Raw genomic sequence first — 13,447 nt, forward strand, 5'->3', positions numbered from 1 at the left:
CTTCTGCTGTAAAGGTAATAGGCTCCGAGCTAGACTTGGCTATCTTGTTAGGCCTCTGCTCGGCTGTAAACAAGATCTGCCGGGGTCCTGCGTAGGCTTCCCTTACATAGCTTTTCTGAGCGCTCCTTGAAGTTCCTCCCACATGTGGTCCTCCGACTATGAGTGAGATTTCGGCATATGCCTCACCTCTCTGCTCCTCTTGCTCTCCTTGCTCGGCCTTGAATTTCTTCAACGCTCCTCTTCGGATTAGAGCTTCTATGGCCTCTTTGAGGTTGAAACAGTCGGCAGTACGGTGACCGATGTCCGCATGGAAAGCGCAATATTTTGTTTTATCTCTCTTCGAGATATCTTTCTTGATCGGCTTCGGCTTAGGGAAATCTTCCTTGTCCTGTGTAAGACTAAATATCTCCTCTATCGGGGCATTGAGCTTATGATATTTATCGAACTTACTGGAAAAAGGTTTCAGAGGTCCTGCTCCTGACCGGCTCTTCTTTGGTGGGCGGTGGTCCTCAGACTGTCGTTCCCTATGCTCTTCTCGGTAGCTCTTCAGCGGCTTTGCTTTTCTTGCCGCCAGCCTTGCTTCCTCCGCGTTGATATATTTCTGAGCTCTCTTCAAGAAATCGTTGTAGTCCTTTGGACTAGTCTTCTGAAGAGACCACCAGAATTTTGATTCTGTTCGGACGCCGGAAGAGATCCCGAAGAGCTTAAAGTCTTCATTCAGATCGTCAACCTGAAGTGCTTGTTCCGAGTATCGATTAATAAAATCTTTTAGAGACTCGTCATGGGCTTGTCTTACCGCCAGCAGTCTTTCTTTGGGAGTTTTCCCTGAACTGGAGCCGACAAACTGTTCCATGAATTTTCTAGACAGCTGTTTCCAGGATCCTATGGAGTTTGGCTTTAGTTTTCTGTACCATCTTTTGGCTGAGCCAGTCAAAGTGATAGAGAAGGCTCTGCACATAACTTCTGGTCCGGCTCCTTGCAGCAGCATCCAAGAGGAAAAAGTGTCTATATGGTCTCCCGGGTCGGTCTTTCCGTCGTATACTGGGATGCTTGGCATCCTAAACCGATCAGGCAACGGGTGTTCTAACACGCGGGCCGTGAACGGGGAGATAGCTTCTCCAACCTTCGGAACAGACTCCTTCTGACCTAGAGCTACCTCTTCAATCCGACGTTCCAACCTTCTAAGGTTTGTTTTGTTGGTGCTTGCACTGTCTTCGGTCTCCGAGCTTTCTAAGTTGTGCCTGAAAGTGCTTGAATGTCCTTTGTCCATGCTGGGCTGGTACCGATCAGGAATCTTTTCCTGACTGTACTGCTCCTTCTCGGACTCAGAAACATCTTCCATCCTCTCATACCGATCTCTGGCATGTTTCCGCGGTTTCTTAACCTGCGGATCTTGTCTGATGGGTTCCTTCCCTGATCGGTGCGAGGGCTCTTCATCTGGGATCACTATCGCGCTTCGCAGTGTGACCCTCTTTGCCTGTAACCTTCTCTTCAAGTCCCTGTTATTTGCCTCTAAGACCGAGAGACGCTCTTGCATCTGTCTGAATTGTTCTTCGAGGCTGGGTTTCGGAAGGAGTTCAGCTATTTCTTCCGGGGTGAGAGGCAGGGTGCGGTTATGGTGCTCTATCTCCGTCTCCTAGTTAGAGACAGCGTTCACGGGTGCGGACGAACTAGCCATATTCTTCAGCTGGTTCCCCTCCTTCTAGCGCCAACTGTTGACCTGTAAAATTAGTACAACAATATCTCACGAAAATATACTGACTCCGAGTACAAGGCCTCCGAGTACAGAGGTGATTTAGGCAAGACTTTCTCTTTATACAGACGAATCTAATACAAGAGAGCAATGTTTTCTAGAGATTTTAAGTGAAAGAAAGTGCGTAAAAAAGTCTGTATCTCGTTCTGTGCTGCTGCCTCTATTTATACTCATCTGGTCGTGTCTTTGACGGTTATTTTGAGGAACGTGGGGTGATCAATCCCACGTTCTGGACGGTTATGGGTAACTGCCTTTCGCCTCTCTCGGAGGTGGGTGGTTAATGCTCCTCGACGGTTCCTAAACCGTCGAGGTGTGCGTTTTAGAGCTTGAAACATGTTTTCTATTAGTTTTGACTAGTCTTTGACCCACGTTCTTCTCTTCTCTTCGAAGTTCTGATCGGTGGGTTTCGTTCTTAACTTATGAACGGTTCGTTCCTTTTCAATGGATGACCCTTGGGTTTACTTAACCTGAGCTCGGTGCTGGATTCTTCTCGCTGCTCGGTAGTCCGACTATCCTACTCGGAGTCTGACTAATTTATCCCGTAACAACAATTATACATATATTAATGTTTGAGTAATAGTTGTTGGAATTGAAATTGTTTGGAATGATGGCGATTGAAATAAAATTGTTGGAAATGAATTTGAATGAAACGAAATTGTTAGAATTGAAATTAATTGAAATGAAACTGATTGAAATTTTAAAATCAATATGTAAGTGTATGAAAATATGAGCGACGAAAGAATTCGTAAGCATTGTAAATTGGCTGCAACAAATCCGAACCATTTTACATTCAATTACTGTGGACATGTAACGAGGACTGAGGGAATCACACGGATAAAGTTTCACTTAATTAAAAACGATCTAAAGAAAAAATGTCAAAAAATATCCGAGTTGTCTTACAGAATGGTGGGCCGTGTTCGATCGGGGGTTCACACATCCACTTTGCGGAAGTTGGCAATGAGAATCTTGTCTCAAATCGCATCGGCGTGCGAGAGAAATTGGAGCACTTTCGCTCTTGTCCACACAAAGCAACGAAACCGACTAGCGTACAAGAGATTGGAAGAACTTGTATTCTGTAGCTACAACATGAAGCTGCAATTATGAGACATCGAAAGCGATATCGCTGACATGAAAGATCATTTCGATATAATCCAAAGGTCAATGCATGGGCGGCAATGTGGATGATGATGAACTCCTTCAATGAATCCGACTAGTTCACTTTGATGACGAAAATCAAATCATCAACCTACACGCCACCGCACAGGCTCGAGACGAAGGCGTTGATGTAGACCAAGTATTGAGTGAAGACGTTGGTCAAACTTCGCATGGATCATCAGATGATGAACGTGGTCCCGATGGTGGAGGTGGTGGCTTCGATGCTAGTTACGACGTTGGTGGGGTAGTGGTAGAGGTCAACCTTACGATCTTTGGACTATAAAACAAGGTTATCAAGCGACATAAGATGAAGATCACATGGCATATGGAATCAAAGATCTGACAGATTAGTTTGTAAAATGTTTAAAGATAGATATATATATATATAATTAATATAAAAAGTGATATGTTACATATTTCACAGGCCCGGAGAATACTTTGACTTTGAGTCCGAGTCAAAATACGACAGTGGAACGCAGAGAGGAACGGTGCACTACATGTCCTTTGGTAGTGACTACGGCGATTGAACACAACTAGTATAGGGGTCGTACTTGTCTTATACTAGTGGCTATGACGTCGATCACTTGATGTCTCATTTCGACACTTTGTCAGTCACTACGTCAGACACACAGAGTGATGGTTCATATACATGTCTTTTTTACCCTTATCCTAATCCAATAAGAGTGTCACAGCCACATGTTAATTTGCAAGGAAGTAGGCGTCGTATTTTAGGTGTACGCCTAGATTGATTCGGTGCAGAGCACATTATAGCATGTGTACTAGGATGTCCACTCATAAGTGATGATGTGGGGTACGATCAAGCCGACTACGACATGCATGTTCAAAACTTCCAACAATAGTACAAGAGGCATTTCACATGATGTCAATATTGCGAGCGTCAAGAAAATCAACCAAGTTTTATCCAACCGAGCCATCCATCAGGATTCTATTGATGCATTTCATTTTCTATTTTACATATATATATATATATATATATATATATATATATATATATATGTATGTGAAACATCTAGATTTTATGGTGGTTTGCAATGTTTAGACTTGACATTTTGTGGTGTGACTTTAAGTGTGGAACATCTATGTGTGATATGTATGATTTTTCAAATATCTATGTATTAGTTTATTTTACAACATTATTTCCATTCGGTTTTTCATCGGCATGTCGGTATTCCATCGAAAACGGTATATTTGAAAATGAAAAACCAGTTGCCCTTTCCCACGATTTTTCCGTTCGATTTTTCGTTGGCGTGTCTATTTCTAGTCAATCAAGAGGCTCAAAACGGCATCGAAAACGTAATTTCAAACATTGATTATAACTTAGTAATAATTGATATATTATAAGTGTATTATAATATTAAATTATAATCTGATGTCTAAAAAAAAATACTATAGCCTAATAATTTTAAATATTAAAAAAGTCTTATTTTTGTCTACACAATATCTACGTTTCACATTAATTTGGATTATATTTTTAATTTATATATGCTCGCCTTACTCCACGAGTGAGTAAGCGAGATGCTCCCCTCACCAGTTAGCTTCTTGTCTCACCGAACAAAACGCTTTCATCACTAGTGAGATGCTCATCTTGCCCCAAGAGCGAGCGAGCAAGATGCCCCCCTCACCAGCAAGCCAACTGCCTCACTGTCCCAAGCGGGGAGAACCACCCGAGCCAAGCACCTCGACGAAGCCGTGACATCACCCGTGCAGAGGGAGCCCATCAAGCATCTCGCCCCCATAAGCTTATTTGTGTTCGTACAAGGATGCCCCAACATTCAAAGTCTATAAATATCACCCTCATACACCATTTTAAGGTATGTTTTCACACATTACGGCAAAACTCTGTCAAAATTATTCTCAAACTCTCTTTTTCTCTCTTTATCATTCAAGAACACAAAGACAATCATCCAAGGCCCCCGCACCTAATATTGATATTTGAGCTAATGTTGGTCAATCAAGCACGCTCTTGTTCGCTGAAGATCCAACAATTCGATGTGAATGAGACACCAGAAATGATGACAACCATCAACCTCAACGTATTTCCTAAGACTCTGGATTTTTTGGTAACAACCCAAATCGCCATAGTCTTCTAAGCCTCAACGGAAACAACCTTTCCACCTCATTCCGATTCTGGTTATCTTAGAAGTAGATGACGCTGCGGGTTCGTCCCAATTAGTCACGACCCTCTCATAACCACCAAAAAAAGCAACATTGAAGACCTTAAATAATGCACGTGACAAGTCTTCACTCTATCGTATGTCTCTTGAGTGTTATTATTCAAGAAATCGAATTAACACGAAGTTTTTTTTTTTTCAAAGTACTTTAGAAGTTTTTTTAATTTATACATTTTATTATTAATTGAATTTTTATAACGAAAATACCCACATACTCGAGAAATTATTTACATCATTCTTATTAGAATTTGTGGTATAAACCAATGTTCAAAATATCGAGATCTATCGGTGATATATCGTCGATATATCGTTTTTTGAAGAGTCTCAGTAAAATATCCGTTGTAATCGTTATCGTTTTATAAGTATCGTTAAAATATCGATGATATATCGACTTTTTTTAGTAGTTAAAAAATCCAAAATATCGATAAAATATCGTCCAAATTTGAATTTTTTTAATAAAAGAAAATAAAAAATTTATTATTTATTTTTTATTTTATTTTTTTCTTTATATTTTATTTACTATTTCTTATTATTTATATATTTTACTTATTAATTTACTTAGTATAATGATACCATCAATATTTCCTTATTTATATTTTATAATACATATAAATATATATATGACAAACACCGTATTATATATATATATATATATATATAATATCTATACTAATAGACTAAATAATTAAATACATAATGCTATTATTTTTTATTATTTTAAAGAATATTTGTAATGTAGTAGAAAAATATTACAATTTCTTTGAAAAAAATTATTTTATTGTATTTTTTAATATTGAGAAAGTAGTGTAAATATTAATAATGTATATCTATAAGAAAAAAAAATATAGGTATATTTTAAATTTGATTGTTTTATTAGAAATTTAAAAATATAAATAGTGGTACATATTTTATTATATTTTGTTATAAGTTTTTTGGCGATATATCCGTCGGTAATCGATATATCATCGAAATAATCGGTAGTCGGTATTAAAATTGTTATAGAATATCCGTCGATACTCGATATATCCGTAAAATCAGAACATTGGTATGGATATCGGTATCGATATTTTAAACCTTGGTATAAACATTGTTTTAAATAAAAATTTAAAATATTTATCGCACACGATCTTGAATTTATATTTCATGACATAAGTATAATTAAATAAAAAGTGTCAAATATATTACATTGCAATTAAATTATGGGAGAGTTAGGCATATAGCTCATTCAAACCCCTACATTAAAATTTTAGTCAAACTATTTAAAAAATTAAGAGAGTAGTCAATACTAATACATGACGCATGTATCATATAATGAAGATATATGTATATGTTGAGGTATTTTTTTTATTTATTTAAATAGTTTGACTATAATTTTAATGAGGGTAGCTATTTGACTAGTTGATATAATTTCTTCTTAAATTAAATATGATATGTTTGAAGCAATATATAATTTAGGTATATCATGATCCTTCAATATCATTAAAAAATGAACACATACATTATATAGAGGATAAATATCTGGTTTCCCTTGTTGTTTTTATGAGTTTATATTATCTGAGAGTCTATAAAAATTTGTAAAATGAATCAAGTGCATATAAAATTAATAGAAAATATATAAAAACAAACATATGATAAGATGTAAAAGACAAAAGTAAATATATGTGTTAAATTTTGATACATACAAATTTATCAAATTTTTTAAAATATAGATAATTGAAGAATATGTTTTTCTGATGTTTGAAATATAGAGAGTATTGAGTTGAAGATAAATTATTAGTTGACTTGAGTAAATTTTTAAAGTGCAATAAAGTTTGTGATTAGAGGTAGCTTAAATATGTAGCCATTATTGATGAGCTATTAATTCTCTCATTTATTACTAATTCATATAGAAAAGAGTAACTTACAAACAATAAATAGTTTGAAGAATTTTTTATTCAATTTTGGTTTGACTAATTTGAAACATGACTTAAGATTTTTATTTTTTTTTACAATATACTTACGGGTAAAAATAGGGTTTAAAATACTGCGATATAACGGTATCTTAGTAAAAAAAAATAACTACTAGAATCTAATCTTATAATATACCGCAATACTATGTTGGTATTTTGGTGAGAAAAATTGAGTACAAATTCTTAATTCATCAATTAGAAACCAACTACTAAATACTGATTCAAGTGTAAAATTCAAACATGGTAGCTTACCTTTGAAATTCGGGCGGAAACTTAGCTTGCTCAATGTTATTTTTATTGCAGCCCATCCTTAGTCAATCAAGATTGGCCGGGCTAGTTAGGAGGGAGAGTGTGAGAGATATGAGAGCAACTTCAATGGGGGTTGCTCATTCTTAGATAGAGTTTAGTGAAAAGTACTTTAAGTTGTTATTGCATTGTGTGTAACTTAGAGTGTCATAATCATTGATATTACACCATTGATCACTAATATTTGTATACAAAAATAATACGAAATAGATATAAAAGAAATAATATGCAATAAAATAATATTATAGTGGACAACTTTTAAGGATGCTCAAATTGGAATATTTTGTAGAAATATTGCCCATTAATAATATTAATAATATTTAATAAAAATATATTATTTTTTATGATGTGTCGTGAGTGAGCATCTCTTAAGTAGGAGCATCTTAAGTATTAGAGATTTTCGACATTCCCATTTGTAGAGATTTTCGGGTGACTAGAGTAAAAATAAAAAGTAGTTCATTTTTCTTCAATTCAATATCACCAGAGCCCATTCTTTTTATGAAATTTTCTTTATCCATCAATATTATTATTACATTGAAATTTTTTTTATTATATAAAACTCATATGATTCATCTTGATAACTTTGCTCAAAATCCATCACTCATCAAATTCTCAAACAAGAAAATAATGAGTCTCATTTTATACCTAAATTTATTGACTTAAATATGAAGTTGTGCGTTCACTTATTAGAATTTGGTTCAAACCTCAATATTTAGTAGTCAAAGCTTCAATTGTGAAATATTATTAGAAAACTCAACAAGATTATTCATATTTGTCAAATTAATTTGGTTCAAACTTCAATATTTAGTAGTCAAAGCTTCAATTGTGATATATTATTAGCAAACTTAACAAGAATATTTACATTTGACAAATTAATAAATCCCTCCCCTTGCATGAGCTACCGCGAACTCCTTCAGCCGCGCTTGTCAATCTGCCTCCAAAACCATCATCACTGTCGACGCAGCGATCAGATCCTCCATCCATCGCTGTGGCATAGGAATACTTATCCGGACCACTACGGGATTAGTACTCGCCTCCCGCATAGCGCCTATCCACGCCCTCCTTGCTCCGGATATAGCAGAAGCCAAGGCAATCCTCGAAGGTCCTTGCAAAAGAACGCGATCTCCACCAGGTCACTATAATCTCTGACTGTCTTGCCATCGTTCAGCTCATGTCGTCTACAACTTCGCCGTGCACTGAACTTGGTCTAGTCATCGACGACATTCTGGATCTCTCAGCTACCTTTGCAGCTTGCAACTTTCTTTTCTCCCCTCGTTCAACGAATGTCCCAGCTCACATTCTTTCTCAATTTGCTTTAAATTTTAATAATATTGCTACTTGGGACAACAATGTCCCACCTTATGTAATCTCTGCAATTATTGCAGACAAACCTTTTTTTTGCACTAATGTCGAATGAAGTCTGGTCCTGACCAATTTTTTTTTTTTTTAAAACAAATTAATAAATGGTTACAATTTTCCTATAAGATAAACTCATGTGGTTACTCAATTGATCATCAAATTAATATGACTTCAATATCAGTGTTAATAAGTGATTTTTTAATCACTATTATAGTTATTTTATGTGATATTTTTCAATGTGATAATTAAGTCAATAACTCAACAACTTATTATTTTTTTTAAATAGTCAAAATTTTATTTTATTAAGAAAATAACTCACAAAGTAGAAGTAAATTAAATTTACTGATTTACTTAATTTAATTTACTTTGATCTGTTAGGCATGTTCCTAATAAAATAAAACTTTGCTAAAATCTTAAAAAAATGTAAGGGCCTGTTTGTTTATTCATTTGAAAATTGTTTTTGACTTTTCTAACTTGAACAATTTTTTGAAAAAACTGAATTGACTGTTTGTTTGATGATTCTCAGAATACAACTCAAAAAGTTTTCAAACTGTTTTCTGTTTTAATGAAGAAAATAAAAAAACTGTTTTTAGGTGTTTTCTAATTTTTTCACTCAAATTTTTTAAATTTTTTTTTAATATATCATCTTGACATTTCTTTCTCTCCTATCAACATCATTTTATTTTCCTCATTTTTTATTATCGAATTTGTTTTCGTTCCCTGAAAAACTCGAGTTTTACAATTATGGCAAACTTTAAACAATCGGAACTCTATTTTACAAACTATTAATTGGTCGTGATCCTCTCGTCGAACACATGAGTTTTCACTATTTTTAGTCAACATTAAGTATCAAAATTTGATATTTGTTGTATTGACTACAAAGACAAACGGTGTTTTCCGATGAACTTGTGAACAATCATTATTATTAAAGGTACGACCATTATATTCGCAGCAAAGACTTTCGATTAGTATATATCTCGACGCCTAATTCTTATGTGAATTATTACACTACAATTACAAAAAACTGAAAAAAAAAAAAAAAAAAAAAAAAAAAAAACTGAAATTCTTACCAAACAGTTATTTGAAAACTGCAAAAAAATTTTAAACTACAACTATATGAAAATAAAAACAGAAAACAAAAACAGTTTGAGTGAACTACCAAACAGGCCTAAAAGACCGACTTAATTGCAACAAATTTTCTTTTTCAAATAAACGACAAAGTCCACCAAAATTAAAACGACAAAGCGAAATAACGATTTCCTCGCTCTCCACTGAGTCGGTTGTTTTCCCAACTCGGCCGCTTCTTCAATTTTTCCGAGTTACAGAGGAGATTCGAGGGAAAACAAAAACAAAACAAAAAAACCTAGTTTCGACTCTTGCCATTTCACCCGAAGATAATGGCTGCGATCTTAGCTCGCAAATCTCTGCTCGCTCTTCGTTCTCTTCAGCTCGTAAGGGTTTTTTCTCTATTTTTTTTCCGTGGTTGCTGAGAAATTCGAAGAGGCTTCCGATTTTTGGTTTATTATAACCTGGACTGAATTATATGGTTTTTGTTAGTAATCGTGATTGCTTCGTGACGATCAGATATCAAGGATTGGAAGTTTCTGTCTCGGAGCTGTAATTTTGTTCATGATATTTGATAAAGATGTGTAGGGTTTTCATGTGTGAAGCTCTATGATCTCCTTCCCGTGTAAAGTTTCGCATTTTACATTTGTTTGATATAGAAAAAAAAGGCATAAAATTGACAGTGGAATGACAGCTGATTTATTGCTGAATGAAAAACCTTATTGGCCTGAAGAATAGTATAGCTTGGAATTAATCTTGTTATTCTTTTAGCATCCATCCATGGCTCTGTAACGTTAATGTATGTTATTTCCTCTCTCTACTGGGAATGGTTAATAGTTAGAACTCAGAGCTTCATGCCAAAATAGGATTCTTTATATGCTAATGTCGACATGAAAAATAAAGGTACATTAAGCTTGCTTAGAAGGAGATTACGACGCATGAAATAGGTTTTAGTAATCAGCATCAAATTATGTGGAGTCGGGATATTGAGTGACAAATTATAGGGAGAAAGGAAATAGCTTTTTTTCAAAACGGTGATGTTGGTTTCTTAGACCTCGAGGTTCTTTCGAAGTCTCGTTTACATATCGATTTTGCTGATTTTGATTACAGTACATGTAAACGAAACTGTGTTCTCAATTCGATATGGTGTTAAGATGAAGATAACAGGAGTGATGCTAAAATTTTCACACTGATGCAGCGATGACTATATCTCAATTTTTTTTTTTTCTTTTTTGGTGATGCTTATTTTAATAGTCCCTTTTTGGATTTTCAGGCTGCTCCAGCACAAGCACTGCATAATCATGGTCTGGGATTCAGAGCACACTCTTACTCAACCCAAAAAGGTTCTGTGACGCCTTTATAACTTCTTATAAAGATAACTTCGTTTAAGGTTGTACAACAAAACACCCAACTATAGAGAAAATTAAACCTTGTGTGGTTTGATTATTAGGCGCGTAATAGAAGGGACAACCACTGAAAGTTGCTGAACAAGCTCTGTCGTGTGTATATACTTCCATAAAATAAATTAGCTACCCGGTACAACCTTTGGAAAATGCATTGTATTTCTATGAACACCATAGAACTAGAGTTGCTTCTATCTGTAGCAAAAGCTACTTTCGTAAATGTTTGTTTATCACCCATGAGTTTGACCAACTAGCTACCACAGTACACCCATGTTGTTGTTCTTACAACTGATTAGAGAATAGTAACATCATAAGTTTTATATTGATCCCTATTTTTTTTAAACATAGTTATATACACTTGTTGGTTTTAGACATTCTCCTCACCTCCTATTATCAGTATTCAGTAGTATGACATTCCCATAAATCTATTCGAAAGAATATATTTTACAACCAAGGACTATAATCTAATATTATTAAAATCTGATTGCTTTAATAGGATTCACATGAATCTGATTACGTTCTATTACCTTGTACCAAACACACCATAAAAAAGTGTTCAAATTATGTAAAGACTTTTTCATAATTTGATCTTCTGGGACAATTAATTTTGTTTTCAGGTTTTAACCACTCAATAAGTCATATGACTTTATCGTAATTTGATCTTCTGGGGCCATTTATTCTGTTTTCAGGTTTTAACTTCTCAGCATCAATATGCAGTAGATTAAATCTAAACCAGATTGTGTCAAACCCTCTTTGCTCCACCGGTGCCGGAAGTAAGACTTCAATCTTATCCGGAATTTGGAAATTACAATCTCCTTGAGTGTGTTGACATGAAAAAATCATTCTTAAATCTCTGATTTATTGATGTTTGTCTTGTGATGAATCTGTCGTCCTTCATAAGGTGTTTGTGGAGCCGGCCTGAGTTTGATCTTCAGGCGCTGGGCTAGCAAGAAAGCTGCAGGGTCAACGAAGAACGGGCGGGACTCGAACCCCAAGTATCTCGGAGTTAAGAAATTCGGCGGAGAGGTTAGTGATTTATGCTTTGGAAAAGAATACTGAACATGGGGAAATGTTGGTGTGGGGAATCTTAGGCTGTTAAATAACTAATGATATATAGTATGTCCTCGTTCGGATCTTGGATTGCGAATTCGAAGGGAAAAAAACGAAAAATTGAAAATTCAGGGAGAGATACACATGTTATAGGCAGGGAGAAGAAAAAGCTTGTGAATTTCATTTGACTGATTTTACACCATTTAACGAGAAAATAAAATACATATATTAGTTGTAGATTCTCCCTCAAATTTTGCATGATCCAAATAAAGCAAGGTATATATGCTAGAGATTTGTTTTTGTTTTTTCCCTTCCATTTTCTAGGTTCCAAGCATAGTCAAAATCTGTTTCGATACTCATGATTAGGGGTTTTTTTTTTTTTCTGCAGAAAGTGATACCGGGAAACATCATCGTTCGGCAGAGAGGTACGCGATTTCACCCGGGGAACTATGTGGGAATCGGGAAAGACCACACCATTTTTGCTCTGAAAGAAGGACATGTTAAGTTTGAGAGAAACAAGCGGACCAAACGCAGGTGGATCCACGTCGAGCCTGTGGGAGGTCACGTGCTTCACCCGGTCTACACAACCGGTTGGGCTTCAAAACTCAACACTTTGAAATCACCGGTCCCGCTCAAGAACTTGTGCGGGAACTAAAATAACATTGCACCATTAATTCTCTGGAAAAAAAAAAGAATTGAAACGTTGAAAGGTTCGAGAAACACAAATCGAGCCTTTGGTGTTTTCTTTTCTTCACTCCCTAAGCTATAGAAGAAAACCTGATAGCTACTGTACTGAGGATAATTGCGATAATTATTTTTTCGTTTTTGTATGAAGTTAGATTGTTGAGTGTCTGAGATCATTATCAAAGAAATAGGTTGTAATCTTATTAGCAACAAGTTAAATATGCAAAGTCGAGCCGGATTGTTTCGACTCTTGATTTTGGGTTTTTACCATGATACGAAGACGAGCCGAGTTTAAGGCAGCTCTAAGGACCAATTTTTGTGCTTGGTCATATTTAATAATTATGCCACAAGAATTTCGGTATCCATATAGCTGGTCAACATTTACAAAGAGAATATTTATGTATTACCAAAACAGACTTAAGGACAATTTTACCCTTAAACTAATATATACAGTACCATCTCAAGCCCTTCGTTTGGTGCCCGGCACCGGAACCTCAAATCCACCTCAAAGAGTAGAGACTTACACTGCCG

At 35.4% G+C, this 13,447-nt stretch overlaps 1 protein-coding gene across 1 annotated transcript; it reads left to right on the forward strand.

Annotated features, from left to right (window-relative positions):
• The first annotated feature begins 9,961 nt into the window (after positions 1 to 9,961).
• LOC149389768 (uncharacterized) lies at positions 9,962 to 13,181 on the forward strand. The gene is made up of 5 exons (XM_089624688.1): positions 9,962 to 10,165; positions 11,053 to 11,122; positions 11,872 to 11,955; positions 12,084 to 12,208; positions 12,621 to 13,181. The coding sequence occupies exons 1-5, from the start codon at positions 10,112 to 10,114 to the stop codon at positions 12,885 to 12,887; spliced, it is 600 nt and encodes a 199-aa protein (XP_089480814.1). The 5' UTR covers positions 9,962 to 10,111; the 3' UTR covers positions 12,888 to 13,181.
• The last annotated feature ends 266 nt before the right edge of the window (positions 13,182 to 13,447 follow it).

This window comes from Urtica dioica, chromosome 8 (genome assembly GCF_054948205.1).
Source record: "Urtica dioica subsp. dioica isolate 48M chromosome 8, U.dioica_male_clone48M_v1_H2, whole genome shotgun sequence".
Lineage (NCBI taxonomy): Eukaryota > Viridiplantae > Streptophyta > Magnoliopsida > Rosales > Urticaceae > Urtica > Urtica dioica.

What these genes read in the sequence shown, in the direction of transcription:
- LOC149389768 (XM_089624688.1), top strand. Translation starts at nt 10,112, where the DNA reads ATGGCTGCGATCTTAGCTCGCAAATCTCTGCTCGCTCTTCGTTCTCTT. An exon ending in CTCTTCGTTCTCTTCAGCTC is followed by an intron (nt 10,166 to 11,052) that starts GTAAGGGTTTTT and finishes TTGGATTTTCAG; the next exon opens with GCTGCTCCAGCACAAGCACT. An exon ending in CTCTTACTCAACCCAAAAAG is followed by an intron (nt 11,123 to 11,871) that starts GTTCTGTGACGC and finishes TTCTGTTTTCAG; the next exon opens with GTTTTAACTTCTCAGCATCA.